At 43.0% G+C, this 17,308-nt stretch overlaps 1 protein-coding gene and 1 pseudogene across 1 annotated transcript; one reads left to right on the forward strand and one right to left on the reverse strand.

Moving 5' to 3' along the window:
* Positions 1-6,308: 6,308 nt before the first annotated feature.
* On the reverse strand, positions 6,309-7,874 carry LOC118938078 (ubiquitin carboxyl-terminal hydrolase 37-like). Its single transcript, XM_036939753.1, has 5 exons — positions 7,436-7,874; positions 7,172-7,308; positions 6,907-7,000; positions 6,731-6,810; positions 6,309-6,483 (listed from the first exon to the last, which is right to left on the reverse strand). Exons 1-5 carry the CDS (start codon positions 7,595-7,597, stop codon positions 6,309-6,311), a joined length of 648 nt encoding a protein of 215 aa, XP_036795648.1. The 5' UTR covers positions 7,598-7,874.
* A 1,861-nt stretch (positions 7,875-9,735) lies between these two features.
* Positions 9,736-13,236, forward strand: LOC118938079 (annotated as a pseudogene).
* The last annotated feature ends 4,072 nt before the right edge of the window (positions 13,237-17,308 follow it).

Consider the following 17,308-nt stretch of genomic DNA (forward strand, 5'->3'; position numbering starts at 1 on the left):
AGGATTCTTCACCAAGGAGCCTTGCGACACTTCAAAACTCCCGAAGAGGCAAAACGTTTTTTGAAAGACAATCCTGGCCAATGAGAAACAGACCAATGACTAAATGCGATTAATGCCATTACTAAAGGAGGTAAGACGACATATAGCCGATATCCAGAGATCCACCCCCTAAATGTCATTATAGCCGTCCAATTTATATGTATTGTCCTTTAACTGAGAGGGATGGGCTATATAGCCTAACCTAGGCCTACTAATGTTTCAGCCTACTTTTATTTCCCTGTTTTTTTTTGTTGTTGCTATTATTACTTGGGGTTCCCTATGTCCCTTGGGGGAGGTATATGTAGGCTGGGCTATTGATTTTATTTTTCTCCCCTCTTTTACTGTGGTCTGGACGAGGGCAACTGTGTTATTTACTCAATGCGGGGTGGAGAGGATGAGGCATTTCTTTGGTGGGGAGAGGGAGACGTTGTGCGTTGCTAACTGTTCCCGGTTTTTGTTTTATTCGGAACACAGAATTGAGACTGAGAGGGGGGGGGGGGGGGGGGGGGGGTAATAGATCCAACACGATGTGTCGAGTTGTTTGGGAACTCGGCTGGGGTGTTCAGAGATTATTATTTTATGTACACCATTTATTTTCCTTTTATGTGAACGCAGCTGTAATTACTATCCACTTTTACCCAGCGATGACTTGCACTAAAGTTGAATTACTGCTCGATGACGATGACTAGTACCTTAAATCTATTGACATGGAACTGCCATGGTCTAGGGCATGCAATAAAACGAAAAAAGATACTATGTGCTCTAAAAAAGGAAAAAGCATACATTGCGCTATTACAAGAGACACACCTCTGTGATGCTGAACATGCCAAACTCTGCAGAGCTTGGGTGGGACAGGTGTATTTCTCATCTTTCAAATCAAACAGTAGAGGCACAGCCATACTTATCCATAAAAATGTTCCATTCATAATTGACAAAAACATATCTGATCCGGAGGGGAGATTTATTTTGATAACTGGGTCACTATATGGTCAACCAATTACTATATTAAACATATACGCCCCTAACACAGATACTCCTGCCTTCATGTCAAAAATCATAACCCTGTTCAATGAGCATTGTGTCTCCTTTGGCGTGGTGGCCGGAGATTTTAAATGTACCCTTAACCCAACCCTAGACAAATCATCTCAAGTCCCCACCACAAATCCTGAATCTGCAAAGATGTTGAACTCTCTTACTAAAGAGATGGGACTGATAGATATCTGGAGAGAGAATAATAGCTCATCTATGGACTATACATACTACTCTAATGTCCATAACACCTACTCCCGTATAGATTACATTTTTATCCCAAAGAGTTTCATAAATTCAGCCACATGTACAATCGGACCCATAGCACTTTCAGATCACGCCTTTGTCCACCTCCGCTTTGACCTCTGCAAAAACATCCCGAGGTCAAAGAGCTGGAAATTCAACACCTCCATGCTATCAAATGACGAGTTCCATACATTGGTAACTACATGGATAGACAACTACACACAAGACAATAAAGATTCTCCTGTTTCTCCGGCCACAATGTGGGACGCTGCTAAAGCCACACTAAGAGGTCATCTAATTGCATATGCTTCCTCTAAGAAAAAAGCAATGGAAGCACACAGGCTAGATCTTGAGAGGGAGCTGGAATGCTGTGAAAAAATACATAAACAATCCCTAGACAGCACCTCCTGGAGTCATCTTAAAGCAGCCAAAGCCAAACTGAATTTGGACTACACTCGGGAGATAAAAAAAAAAGTTTTCTTTACTAAACAGAAATACCATGAGTATAGCAATAGGCCCAGTAGATTGCTTGCTTACCAATTAAAAAAGGAGCAGTCAGAGCGTACAATCATGGCTATCCGAACAGCAGAGGACGAGGTCACATATGACCCCAAAAAATATCAATTTAACTTTTCATGATTTTTACTGCAAACTATATACCTCTGAGAGAAAACACACGGAGGCAGAACTCCACTCCTTCCTAGAGGGAATCTCGCTACCTAAACTATCCGAGACCGACCAGGAAGATCTCAACTCCCCCTTCACTCCTGAGGAGATCCTGGAGGCAATTACCTCCATGCCACCTAATAAGTCCCCAGGCCCAGATGGATTCCCCAGAGAGTTCTACAAAGCTTTTTGGCCCCAGCTCAGCCCTATCTTCATGCCAATGCTGGAGGATTTTTGCAAAAACTGAGTTCTCCCAGACTCAATGCACACAGCTCGCATTACAGTGTTGCTAAAAAAGGACAAGGACCCCCTATCCTGCTCGTCCTTCCGGCCCATAAGCTTGTTGGATTTCGACTATAAAATAATTACCAAATTGCTCGCCAAAAGACTAAACACTCTTCTTCCCAAAATAATAAAAGCGGACCAAACTGGATTTATTAGAGACAGATACTCTTCTGATAACATTCGCCGTCTTTTTGATATTATTGATCAAGTAAACGCACAAAAGACCCCTGTCCTGCTGGCTTCACTGGATGCTGAGAAGGCGTTTGACAGGATGGATTGGAGCTTTCTGTTTTCAGTCTTAGAAAAGTTCAATATGGGCCCAAATTTTATTAAATGGATCAAATCACTATACTCTCATCCAAATGCCATGGTGACTACTAATGGACTGAACTCTGACAGATTCCCTCTGGAACGGGGCACAAGACAAGGGTGCTCGCTGTCCCCGCTGCTCTACTTGTTGGGGGCGGAGCCTCTGGCAGAGCTGATAAGGAGCAATCCAAGTATTATGGGTGTTTCTGCAGGTGGCCTGCAGCACAAGATTTCGCTTTACGCGGATGATGTCTTGCTCTACATATCCAACCCTGAGAAATCCCTCCCTCTCATTTTAGACACAATTGCTCAGTATGGGAAGTTTTCAGGTTATAAGATCAATTTCAACAAATCCACTGTCTGCCCTCTCAATATTACACTCACCAGCTCTATGAAGACACTTTGTCCTTTCCAATGGAAAACACACAGGTTTCAATACCTCGGGATCTTCATAACACCAGATCTGAATAGCCTTTTTAAGGAAAATTATCTTCCACTCCTGGATCGAATCAAGAACGATCTCCAAACCTGGATCTCCCTCCCAATTAGCTTAGTAGGAAGAATTAATGTAATCCGTATGAACGTCCTCCCTAGACTAAACTACTTATTTCAGATGCTTCCATGCTATCTCCCAGTTTCCTTCTTCAAAACAACTAACCAAAGCATCACCAAATGTATATGCGGCAATAAAAAACCTAGGATCAAGTTTTCCACTTTATCAAAACCTGAATCTAAAGGTGGTCTTGCCCTTCCCTCCTTTCAACTGTACTACTGGTCTGCCCAAATCCGCAACATGCTAACATGGATCACAAACAGACAAGAGTCAACGTGGATTCAGATAGAAGCCCAATCCTGTGGTTCATTGCCCTTAAGCTCAATTATATTCATTAATAACTTTAGTGAAGTGGGCAACATAGCCAAAACCTTTGCGATTTACAGCACCCTACTAGCGTGGAGGGACTGTAAGAAATACCTGGGCATTTCCTCCCAAATATGTTCTCACTCGCCTATAGTAGGCAACCCAGACTTGCCAAAAGCCCTGAGGGATGCCAACATTAATCTTTGGCATACTCTAGGAATCAGGACCTTTTCAGACCTATTTCATCAGAAAACCTCTACACTGAAATCCTTTCAAGAGCTCTGCAGTGAATTCGATGTGCCAAGATCCCATTTTTTTTTTAAAATATCTTCAAATTAGACATGTAATTTCCTCATTTACCTCCAAGAGGAGGTTTAGAACTCAGTTGAATGAAGTTGAAACCCTTCTTGTCACTGCACAATCCATTAAAGGCAAAATATCTTACATCTATAGACTCCTTTCTGAGAAAGGAAGCTCCTCCTTTACTCCTTTGAAAATAATCTGGGAAAAGGACCTTGGTCTGACGATCAGTGATGAGTTATGGGCGGAGGTTTGCGACAGGGTATACTGCTCCTCTACCAGTGTAAAAATGAAAGAATCTAATTACACATTTTTGTACAAATTTTATTATACTCCTTTGAGACTCCATAGAATGAAAACAGATATGTCTCCTAACTGTAAAAGATGTACCTCTGAAAGCGGAACCTATATGCATGTATTTTGTATTATTATTTTTTAATTTTTAATTTTTTTATTTTTTTAAAGCCTGTCACATCTGTGAATTGTGGAATGTGTTTTGTTGGTTGAATGAAAAACAAGAAAACTTAATAAAACTTTAAATTGAAAAAAAAAAAAAAAAAAAAAAAGAACAAGGCTGTAACTTAACTAAATGTGGAAAAAGTCAAGGGATCTGAATACTTTCTGAATGCACTGTAGGTACATTTATTCACTACCATGTACAGTAAAAGAACATTAATTGCACTCGGTCGGTGAGATGTTTTATATTTATATAATTGTAAACATACAGTAGATGGCCTAGAGTGGGTACATGCTTTGTGGTGTAGGCTGTTTCTTCTGGTGGTCTAGGGCAGCCTGGTGGTCTAGGGCAGCCTGATGTCCAGGTGGTCTAGGGCAGCCTGGTGTTCTGGTGGTCTAGGGCAGCATGGTGTCTAGGTGGTTTAGGGCAGCGTGATGGTCTAGGATAGTCTGATGGTGGTCTAGGGCAGCTTGATGGTGGTGAAACATAGTCTGATGGTGGTCTAGGGCAGCTTGAAGGTGGTGTAGGGCAGCTTGATGGTGGTGTAGGGCAGCTTGATGGTGGTGTAGGGAGAATTGATGGTGGTCTAGGGCAGCTTGATGGTGGTCTAAGGCAGTTGATGGTGGTCTAGGGCAGCTTGATGGTGGTGTAGGGCAGCTTGATGGTGGTGTAGGGCAGCTTGATGGTGGTCTAGGGCAGCTTGATGGTGGTGTAGGGCAGCTTGATGGGGGTCTAGGGCAGCTTGATGGTGGTGTAGGGCAGTCTGATGGTGGTCTAGGGCAGCTTGATGGTGGTGATGGGCAGCCTCATGGTGGTCTAGGGCAGCTTTATGGTGGTCTAAGGCAGTTGAGGGTGGTGTAGGGCAGCCTAATTTGATTCATCTGATGTTTCTTGGTGTGTGGTAGGTGCTACTCCAGGTGGTCCCTGAGCGCTGTGCCTCTCCCTGAGTTTAATGATGGGTTCTCCTGGTCCTTCTCCTGGTAGTGAGGGGCCTGGTCTCCTTCACCTGCTCCACTTCAATGAGAAATGACAGGGAGATCTTACATGTACATACAATGTCTGAAAAATAGGGATTACAGGGATTACAGGTTAAAGGGATAACTCTTAATGTGTGGTCAATGAATCATCTTTCTAGCTTTGGTAAAAAAAAAAAAAATTCTTGATGACTGATTGTCGTCATTGACTCCATTTGTGACATTCTTCTCAAATTTGTGTTCTAGAGCCTTACCTGCAGACATAGAACAGGATGTAGGCAGTCTGTGCAATCGACTTCAGCACAGTGGCCTCATCTGTCCTCAAGACATGTGCGTCATCCAGGCAGAGCCACCCACTGCCACGGCTGTCCAAAACATCACTGATGTAGTGGCCTAGGGAACAAGGGAAACAAAATAGAGTGTACATTAAACTTTCATAATTGTGTGTGCGTGCCTGCATACCTTAGTGCCTGCATACCTGCATGCCTGCATACCTGTATACATGTTGTCTCCCAGATGTGAGATCACACTTGACAATTTGTAGATATTGTCTGGCTGGTGTCTCTGTAAGGAAACACATTTAAGAATAGGATTGTTATTTTGTCTACAGGATAGGGGTGCCTTCTATAACTGCCTTATTTTGATCCGCCCACTATCTCAACTATCTCAACTGGATCTAATTATCTGTTATCTGTTCTATTTCTCTCTCTCTCTCTCTCTCTCTCTCTCTCTCTCTCTCTCTCTCTCTCTCTCTCTCTCTCTCTCTCTCTCCTCACCACAGCGGCTGCCTGCTGCTTTTCCTCACTGTCAGCTGGTTTCTCTAGCTGGTCAGAGGAATTTGAAGCTGGTGGGGGTATATCAAATATAGTGTAAATACAAACCAGAAAGTGAAGTGGAAACCTATCAACAAATATACTTTTAACTTCAGCTTCCGACATGCTTTCCTCAACAGTCCTGTTTCATGAGAGGGTATTATGCATGATGTCAGTAACATAATGTCCTACCTGGTCTATCAAGGGTGCCTTTCGGGGAGTTTGCAGGTTTGTTGTCCTTGTTGTTTTTCCCCAGGGAGCTTGCCCTGTGTAAATTGATGGCATTGAAAATAAATATCTAGTGTGTGAAAATCATGGTGTGTGTTGGCTACTCAATGTGCAATGTCCCCAAACAGAGTGTAAACCAACCTGGCTCCATACTGGACATGGGCTGTCTTCCCACATACGGCTGGGAGGGTTATTTCTGCAGGGATGGACATGGGATCATCCACCTTCTTTGGCTCCCAGTCGCCTGCAGTAAATCGCTTGATATGAAGCATTAGGACCCTGCTCAGAGACAGACAGGCAGGCAGGCAGGCATTCACAAAGACAGACAGACAGACAGACAGACAGACAGACAGACAGACAGACAGACAGACAGACAGACAGAGAGAGAGACATTCACATACACAGACGACCAGGTAGGCATTCACACAGACAAAGGAATCAGTGTTGTACTCAATTCAATAACCCAGTTTGGTGAGTTAGATCAGGACTGTCAATTGTAATCTGAGATGATGATGGGGGGACTCACCGGGGCAGCGTGAGGAAGTGCATAGTCACAGATGCCATGCTGCCTGAGCACACCCTGCATGCACACTCTAACGCAGATGGCTAGGTGACAAAGGATAGCAATACAATTATGAACATTATGACATTAATGATAGTGTTCCTTGACATACTAACTCTTGGTTTAAGCTAAGTGCTGACCTTAAAGTAGAGGTCCAGGCTGTGTGGCAGGTAATGGCTCAGGCTCAGGGACAAGTGATTGTAATCCTCCTGACCATACACTATAACTCCACAGCTTCAGAAGTACGGAGAGAAATGCATCAGCTATCCAACACAAACCTTTTGATCCCTCTACACACTATCTTAATGCTTTACCTCTGTATCCTGCATGTTATGCTGACATTAAACCTCCTCACAAATGTGATGATGACATCAAGGTACACCATATACAAATGACAGCTGTTACCTGGTGCAGGTACGGGAAGTCTTCAGCTTGAATTCTAACTGCTTCACGGGGCAGGTGTATGGCTCTGGTGAGCCCTTTAATGCCATACCCTCCTCCTTCAGCTGAAAGAGGAGGAGCAACACACATTCATGGGCATCCTAAGAGAAGAATGGGAAAGAAGCAGAAAATACATCAACAACTACAACTGAAACAGAGCTGGGGAAAAACACTGTCCCGTGTCCCAGGTTTATTGTTAAGTGAGTCTTTTAGCAAATAATATCTTACCTGTTCATAGTCTTCCTCATAGTCCTCATTGACAACGGAAAGACAGCGCTTGACTGTTTGTAGGATTTTCTTATTTTCCTTGTTCTTAGCATTAATAGTGCCTCCAGAAAGCCTGGCCTGATGTAACTCGGCAAAGCAGCTGTGGAGGGAGACAAAGAGCATGCATTCAGGTTTCACTCTCTCACCTTGGCCACAGATTAGCTCTGTGCTTCTACTTTAGCTTCTGATCAAATATGATTCAACTGATTCCTGACTGTGACAGGAAATCATCTCTGGTATTAATCAGAAGCTGAGTTGGGTGTGGTTTTATCTTAAAAATCATATGAGACACTGAGTGTACGAAGGACAATATATATCCATCCATCCATCCATACCTACATTCATACATAGATAAATAGATAGAGAGAGAGAGAGCGAGATAGATAGAGAGAGAGAGAGATAGATAGATAGATAGATAGATAGATAGATAGATAGATAGATAGATAGATAGATAGATAGATAGATAGATAGAGAGAGAGAGAGAGAGAGAGAGAGAGAGAGAGAGAGAGAGAGAGATAGATAGATAGATAGATAGATAGATAGATAGATAGATAGATAGATAGATAGATGGATACATACATACATACCACAGGAGGTTGATGGCAACTTAATTGGGGAGGAAGGGTTCGTGGTAATGGCTGGAGCGGAATCAGTGGAATGCTATCAAATACATCAAACATATGGTTTCCATGTGTTTGATGCCATTACATTTGCTCCATTTCAGACATCATTACGAGCCGTCCTCCCCTCAGCAGCCTCCACTGACACATACATTGAGGCGGAACTTGTGTAATGTAACTATAAGCGTCTAGGTGGGTGGGTCAGTGTGTGTACAGGTGGGACAGGAGGGTGAGAGCGAGGCTGTATACCATAGCAGTTTAGAGGAGGGGGAGGAACTCCAGATGTTCTGCTGCCTCAGGATGTCTCTGCAAAATGCTGGCAGCCCCAGCAGGCACTGCAGAGCAGAGTTCATGAAGCAGGTGTTGCCTATATTAGGCAACCTGTGGGAAAGAAGCCATCAGTTACACACTAATATCTGAACTGTGGACCAAAGGTAAACTAATGAATGGATTTGTAAGGCATGAACACAAGATAACTCTGAGTACCACACGGAATTATGTGTGTGTGTGTGTGTGTGTGTGTGTGTTTACCCGAGGAGCTTGGTGTTGTCTTCGCCCTCGCCTGTGCAGTTCTGCTCCCCCAGCTGGGTGCTACTCTTGCTGAACAGGTTGGGAAGGCGAGCCATGGCTTCCCGAGACCTGACCAATGGCCTGGAGGAAGAGAGACAGGGTAGAGGCCTCAGTAGCAGTAGCTCAACACCAATCGGTCTGTTTGAACACTGTTTTAATGTACAGGCATACAGATATTCCTTACCATGTCATGGTGTGAGTGACCACTCTTATGTAGAGTTGAGTGAGATGAAGGTGGCTATTGTATACAGTACTTACCTCTCCAAGGAGACAGAGGAAGCCTTCAGGTCAATGGAGGCCTCTGCAGAGAGAGACCGAGAGACGGAAAACGGTAAGAGAGAAGCTTTGTCAAAGATGAATTGAGACAAGTAGCACCAAAAAATGGCACCCGTTTACAGACCTGCGATGCCAGCAAATAGGGGTACCATTCTCTTTGTCTGTGGAACAACTGCCCCCACCTCTTTGACCTCAGAGCTCATAAGATCTCTGTAAAGATACACAGACATATGCATTAGGTTAGCTACATTATATTGGCTTTTTCATTTCAATTTAATGGTGTTGGTTGGCATGACATGTGATATCAGGCTGCAGTACCTGGCAGTCTCACTGTCTTTGTTGGTCTCTCCATGGCGGTGCAGGGGGTTTGGAGAGGAGGACTGGGGGGCAGGTGAGGAGACGTGAGTTGTGGAGGAAGGGCAGGCAGGACTGGGGGGAGTGGCAGAGGAGGATAACTGAGTTGAGACTGCCAGGGAAACAGAAGAAGCACTAAAAGGGGAGGAGGTCTGTGATCCTTCCACTGAAGAAGAAGAAGAAGAAGAGAGAGATGACATGTTTAGAAAGGAGAGGGAAGAGAGGCCGAAGAACTTGGAGAGAGTGGAAGGGGATCTGGCAGGGGATCCAGGGGGTGAGGGGGAGGGAGTGCCGATTGGTGTTCGGCCAGACAAGGGGTCGAGGGGCGTCAGAGATGTTGTAGACGGTTTCAAATGGAAAGAAGAGACAAAGGAAGAATCAAGTTGGTCGTGATCCTTTACGTTCTTCTTCTCCCGGTTTTTCCAAACTGACGCAGTTACCATGCTGGCATCCAATGACGTCAGTTTGGGTGGGATTGGGAACGGCGATGGACAGCGGCTCCCAATCCCGAGGCGAACTCTGCACTTCTTTTTCTGTTTGGAGAAACATTATATATGTTATATTTGAACTAGCAGCAAATGTCACACCCAAACCACATGATCTGACCATAAAATAAAGAACTCGTTGCCCAATCATATTGAATTCTGTATCATAGGCTAACAAATAGCAAAAATACATGTTTATAAAAATAAAACCATTGTAACCATACAGTTATACCCTCTGTCCCAAATCCTGCTATTTGGCACAAATAAATAGACAATGAAACAACTAGTAATAGCTGAAAATAATAGAATATACTCTAAATTGTAACAGAGTTAGACTAATTCTAGCCCAGAATTGACACATACCTTTTTACAGCAACACAAACATCCCATTTCAGTGTATTTGTAGACTGTGCCTTATTTTACAGAACATCAAAATATGTTGCCCATTTCACATTGTGATGTCATAAACCAAATTATGATGCGCCTGTCTACGCGTTACCAGCGTAAATAGCCAACAAATCACACACACCAAAATGTTGAAAAATTATTTACAAAATGAATTTATCATGTATTCAGAGTTATTCCTATTTCATAAAATATACAAAATAACTAGGTTCTTGCCAATACACCTGTTTTTTATTGAGAAAACATTGGGTTATCTTTCTCCCACGCTCCCTGGGCCAATGACGCGTGATTGTATGGGATATGGGAAGAGGCTAGGACATTCAAAGTAATGTTACTGTCTATCAGAATCAAAACAACTTTTATTAGCCAAGTGGCCTACATTCACACATTCACAGAATTTGACGAATTCGATGAATTGGTGCTGCCAGCAATAGACAAACATAAAGACACATTTACAGCCTATACAATATACAGTAAACATAAAACATATTTATTAACTTCTATCTTCTTAAGATACTTTAGAGTAACATTTTATTATTGTCACATTCTGACCTTAGTTCCTTTGTTTTGTCTTTTGTTTTAGTATGGTCAGGGCGTGAGTTGGGTGGGTTGTCTATGTTAGTTTTTCTATGATTTTCTATTTCTGTATTTGGCCTGATATTGTTCTCAATCAGAGGCAGCTGTCAATGTTTTGTCCCTGATTGAGAACCATATTTAGTTAGCCTGTTTTCCTTTGTGTTTTGTGGGTGGTTATTTTCAGTCTTTGTGTGTCTGCACCAGACAGAACTGTTTGGGTTTTCACTTTGTTGTTTTGTATTTTGAAGTGTTCTTTCATCATTAAATAAGATGAACACTTACCATGCTGTGCTTTGGTCCGCTCCTCCTTCCACCTACGAGGAGAATCGTTACAATTATGGAACGTAAAATGCATATTCCACTTCAGTTGACGCTGATCTGATACAGATGGAACATAGCCTTGCAATGGTTGTTAGGAGGACCTTGGAAAAGGAGAGCTGCACACTCTAGCGCAGACTCAATTATTTAATAACCTAATATCCAACCTTTCTGACCGACAAGCTGTCTTCATCAGCGTATACTGTTAGGAGCACCTTAACACAGATGGAGCTATTCATCTCTGACCGTACCTCATTGAAAAGTTGCCACTCTGCCTAGTGACTGTAAACTAAACAAAAATACTAACGTTAGTACATTTGTTGTATATTTGCTGTTCTGTAAACCCAGTTGGTCACTACCACACCAGTCACAACTATCAACAGATCATGACATAAATGCAAAGCAGAATTTGTTCTCGCAGAGTAGATTGTAGATCCTACTACCACCAGGGAACAATCCATTATTCAGCCCTACCATAAAAAGTACCCTTATCTCTCTCTCACTTTCCCCTCTCTCCTTCATTCCCTGTTTTCCTCTCTCCACCTCTCTCTTCCCCCTCTCCTCCCCCAGGTGGACACCCTGACCCTGGAGCTTGTGGCAGAGCGCAGCATGGGCCCAGAAGAGTGAAAATGTGCGCCAGCAGCTGGAGAGGCAGAACAAGGACTTGCGGGCCAAGCTGGGCGAGCTGAAGGGCTCCGTGAAGAGCCGGTTCAAGGCCTCCATCACCGCCCTGGAGGCCAAGATACTGCAGCTGGAGGAGCAGTTGGAGCGGGAGCTAAGTGAGAAACACAGCAACTCTCTTATAACAACTCCATACCTTATTAGACAAGGTGAAATAGGAGACCAAGACTCAGGAGGAGTTCATGAGGGCCTTAGAACAAGCTAAGCCCGTTGGAAGAGAGGTTCTTGAATGTGATCTAAATCTTAATGTGATCAATGTAATGAGTCAAAGCAATCTTAAGAGATGTACTTGAAGATCTATGACTGACAGCCTTTGTTACAGTGCGGTTTCTGTGGTGCTCTAACTGTCCTATGACCTCATTCCTCTGTCCTCCTATCAGGGAGCGAGCAGCGGCCAATAAGCTTGTGAGATGGACAGAGAAGAAGCTGAAGGAGGTGTGCATGCAGGTGGAGGACGAGCGCCGCCATTCCGACGAGTACAAGGAACAGGTGAGGAGCTTGTCACGGAAGTTTGGACGTCCCAGATATTAAAGCTACAATATGTAACTTTTTGGGAGACTTAACCAAATTAACATAGAAATTTGAGTTATAGATATTTAATTCTCATTGAAAACAAGTCTAAGAAGCGATAGATCCGTTCTAAGTACTCCATTTCTATGCTTTTAGTTTAGTTTTTGCGTCTTTTACTTCGGTTTTGTACAACAGCTGAAAATGTATAGATTTTTGGTTATGGATTCTCTACACAATGACTGCTTGTTTTGACATAAACAGAAATTATGCGAATTCTGCATAGTGCATTTTTAAGATGTACACAGCTAAAGAAGGAATTCTATCCAATTCAGTACAACTCGCAAAGGTGGGACAGGATTGGATAGGTGTGAAGATTTAGGATTGGAGTCTTTCCTACAGTAGGTTCTTCCAGTAACCATTGGACCATAGGAATGCTGAGTATTGTAAGTATTAGTATTGACTGTTCATCATTGTTAATGTCTGTTGTGACACCTGGCTGGGTCAGATGGAGAAGGCCAACTCTCGCATGAAGCAGCTGAAGAGGCAGCTTGAGGAGGAGTCCACACGTGCCAACGCCTACCGCAGGAAGCTGCAGAGGGAGCTGGACGATGCCACTGAGAGCAGCGAGGGTCTCAGCCGTGAGGTCAACACACTCAAGAGCCGCCTCAGGTATTTAGAGCCCCCCCCACACACACACACAAACAGTTGTGTATATTGGCCAAATTGATGGTCCTCGTACTAATACCTCTCCTGGCCCCCTCTGTCCCCTGCAGGCGTGGAGGCCCCATCAGTTTCTCCTCCAGCCGCTCGGGGCAGGCGTCAGCTGCAGGTGGAGGGAACATCGCTCGACCTCCTATCCGACGATGAAATGGAAAACAAGACCACGGATGCCAATGCCAACGAGACGCCAGCAGCTCCCCAACTGGAGTAGACGCGCTCCCTACAGCCCACACGCAGCATGGCCTCCGCCCCCCACAAACCTTACCCCTGTCCTCCTAACCCCAGACACCAGCAGTGGACCCCACTACTCTGCCTTACCCCTCTATGGCAAGCTGCAGGCCAAGCAAATCCATCACCTCCTCCATATGAATATACCGCACATCATGCCTTGGATTCGTTTTTAACATCAATTGCAGATAAAAGTGCATTTAAATTGCATAGGCGTCTGAGTGTGCATAGGCACTCGAAAACAAGTAGCAGGAGTTTACCATAATTATGTAAAGCTACTTCCCTGGAACAGCCATTAGAATCAAACAGCCCTCTAGCTAGACATTAACCACTGTCATTTCAGCTGGTTTACTGGCACACAGGTGGACGATGTAAAAACATGTGTCTTTCATGATTGTACAGTATTGGACCAGGATATGTAAAACAAAGCACAGCATAAGCGAGGGAATTATTTTTAAATGGTAGCCTAAATGACGATCACACCGAATTGTTTTCATCAAAACCACCACTGTCATAGAGATACTGCAATCCACTTAGTTTAGTATAAAATAACTATGTGAATAACTCTTTGGTAGCAGGTTTGTAGTGAATTAGATTGTACCACGCCACTGTTGCCTCAGCATTCCCCTATATATATGACTAGCAAAAGACCCTGTTAACTTGACCAATATAACCTTGTCCAATAACCCACCATTTTATATTTGACATATCAATCTACTTTAAGTGGTGTACGATAATGTGTGGAATTAGGTTTGTCAGACTTGGAGCAAAGGCCCTTTTTTTTAGAAAGACAGCCCAAATGTGTGCTTGACATACTATAATATTGCTATGTATAATTCTGGCTATCAGTTATGTTTTTCTGTACCATGTACAAAATACTTAACTCAAAAAGGTCTCTTTGACATCTCGTGTCACCTTCATTTCAATGCATTTCAAATGGCTGAATAATATTAGCATGATTTACAGAAGGGTAATTCATTTTTATTGAAGTTTTATTGAGTGTTAGAGCGTTGGTTTAATTCAGTGGTTCAGGGTAGAGCAATCATTCAATTTGAATATGCACACTTGTTGATGCCTTGATTATTAAATGTTAAACATAAATGACCATTTTGTAAATGACTAATTACATATTTGAGCCTTTATTATTATTTTAAGCCAGAACAAATTGGGGGAAAAAAAGGTTTATCTGTTTCTTTTGAAAGACACTTCTCAATAAAGACATGAGGGGGAAAAAAGTGTATAGTGTTTGAACCAGTTTCATAGCTTTAGTGTCATATTATACCATAAGCACCTCTCCCATCGTGTTGGTGTGAACCAGTGTTATAACAGAATGATTTATGGAGCCTTCTGTCTGCCAGGCAGAAAGTAGAATTTCATTGGGTTCAAAGCTTTAACATCCTGAAGGTTGTTATTATTAGTGGACTGGCTGTTGACGAACCGGGTATTCATTATCTCCTTTTATTTCTTGTATTTCTAGACTTTTTTTGTTGTTGTTGTAAAAGACCAATAAACATATCCATTATAGAAAAATATTGTTTTCTTCTATATTTCTTGTGCAACACATTGAGGTCCTCTTAGTCTTTCCCACAGTAGTTGTGGGTCAAGACTGTCTCCAAACTGATATGTGATGTATGGTCTATGTTACATTGCCATTCATTGTTCCATTACTTCATTGTATTTGTGGTTACATTAAAACCCTGAGGGAGTGCTGTAGATAGACTGTGCACAGACACACAATATTGTTGTAATATTAACTTTTTCCTCTTTTTACCCAACATGAATGAATGATAGAGATTGCCTCTTATACAGTGCATTCAGATCGTATTCACACCCCTTGACTTTTTCCACATGTTGTTATGTTACAGCCTTATTCAAAATGGATATAAAAAATCATCAATCTACACACAATACCCCATAATGACAAAGTGAAGACAGGTTTTTAGACATTGTAGCAAATTTATACAAAATAAAAAAAAGAAATACTTGTACATGATTGTACAAGGTTTGGAACGGAACACACCTGTCTATTTATTTTATTTATTTTTGATTTCACCTTTATTTAACCAGGTAGGCAAGTTGAGAACAAGTTCTCATTTACAATTGCGACCTGGCCAAGATAAAGCAAAGCAGTTCGACACATACAACAACACAGACTTACACATGGAGTAAAACAAACATACAGTCAATAATACAGTATAAACAAGTCTATATACGATGTGAGCAAATGAGGTGAGATAAGGGAGGTAAAGGCAAAAAAAGGCCATGGTGTCAAAGTAAATACAATATAGCAAGTAAAACACTGGAATGGTAGATTTGCAGTGGAAGAATGTGAAAAGTAGAAATAAAAATAATGGGGTGCAAAGGAGCAAAATAAATAAATAACATAAATACAGTAGGGAAATAGTAGTTGTTTGGGCTAAATTATAGGTGGGCTATGTACAGGTGCAGTAATCTGTGAGCTGCTCTGACAGTTGGTGCTTAAAGCTAGTGAGGGAGATAAGTGTTTCCAGTTTCAGAGATTTTTGTAGTTCGTTCCAGTCATTGGCAGCGGAGAACTGGAAGGAGAGGCGGCCAAAGAAATAATTGGTTTTGGGGGTGACCCTAGAGATATACCCGCTGGAGCGCGTGCTACAGGTGGGTGATGCTATGGTGACCAGCGAGCTGAGATAAGGGGGGACTTTACCTAGCAGGGTCTTGTAGATGACATGGAGCCAGTGGGTTTGGCGACGAGTATGAAGCGAGGGCCAGCCAACGAGAGGGTACAGGTCGCAATGGTGGGTAGTATATGGGGCTTTGGTGACAAAACGGATTGCACTGTGATAGACTGCATCCAATTTGTTGAGTAGGGTATTGGAGGCTATTTTGTAAATGACATTGCCGAAAGAGCAGCAGCAAGAGCGACATCATTGATGTATACAGAGAAGAGAGTCGGTCCAAGAATTTAACCCTGTGGCACCCCCATAGAGACTGCCAGAGGTCCGGACAGCAGACCCTCCGATTTGACACATTGAACTCTATCAGAGAAGTAGTTGGTGAACCAGGCAAGACAATCATTTGAGAAACCAAGGCTGTCGAGTCTGCCGATGAGGATGTGGTGATTGACAGATTCGAAAGCCTTGGCCAGATCAATGAATACGGCTGCACAGTAATGTTTCTTATCGATGGAGGTTAAGATATCGTTTAGGACCTTGAGCGTGGCTGAGGTGCACCCATGACCAGCTCTGAAACCAGATTGCATAGCAGAGAAGGTATGGTGAGATTCGAAATGGTCGGTAATCTGTTTGTTGACATGGCTTTCGAAGACCTTAGAAAGGCAGGGTAGGATAGATATAGGTCTGTAGCAGTTTGGGTCAAGAGTGTCCCCCCCTTTGAAGAGGGGGATGACCGCAGCTGCTTTCCAATCTTTGGGAATCTCAGACGACACGAAAGAGAGGTTGAACAGGCTAGTAATAGGGGTGGCAACAATTTCGGCAGATCATTTTAGAAAGAAGGGGTCCAGATTGTCTAGCCCGGCTGATGTGTAGGGGTCCAGATTTTGCAGCTCTTTTAGAACATCAGCTGACTGGATTTGGGAGAAGGAGAAATGGGGAAGGCTTGGGCGAGTTGCTGTGGGGGGTGCAGTGCTGTTGAGCCAGGTGGAAAGTAACCAGGTGGAAAGCATGGCCAGCCGTAGAAAAATGCTTATTGAAATTCTCAATTATAGTGGATTTATCAGTGGTGACAGTATTTCCTATCTTCAGTGCAGTGGGCAGCTGGGAGGAGGTGTTCTTATTCTCCATGGACTTTACAGTGTCCCAGAACTTTTTGAGTTAGTGTTGCAGGAAGCAAATTTCTGCTTGAAAAAGCTAGCCTTGGCTTTTCTAACTGCCTGTGTATACTGGTTTCTAGCTTCCCTGAACAGCTGCATATCACGGGGGCTGTTCGATGCTAATGCAGAATGCCATAGTATGTTTTTGTGTTGGTTAAGGGCAGTCAGGTCTGGGGAGAACCAAGGGCTATATATGTTCCTGGTTCTAAATTTCTTGAATTGGGCATGCTTATTTAAGATGGGTAGGAAGGCATTTAAAAAAAATAACCAGGCATCCTCTACT

This window comes from Oncorhynchus mykiss, chromosome 13, assembly GCF_013265735.2.
Source record: "Oncorhynchus mykiss isolate Arlee chromosome 13, USDA_OmykA_1.1, whole genome shotgun sequence".
NCBI classification, from domain to species: Eukaryota; Metazoa; Chordata; class Actinopteri; order Salmoniformes; family Salmonidae; genus Oncorhynchus; species Oncorhynchus mykiss.

Coding starts and splice junctions, on each gene's coding strand:
- LOC118938078 (XM_036939753.1), bottom strand. CDS start 7,597: ATGCTCTTTGTCTCCCTCCACAGCTGCTTTGCCGAGTTACATCAGGCC. Junction 7,309..7,435: donor ATGAGGAAGACTATGAACAG/GTAAGATATTAT, acceptor TTCTTCTCTTAG/GATGCCCATGAATGTGTGTT. Junction 6,811..6,906: donor GCCTGGACCTCTACTTTAAG/GTCAGCACTTAG, acceptor TTTGTCACCTAG/CCATCTGCGTTAGAGTGTGC.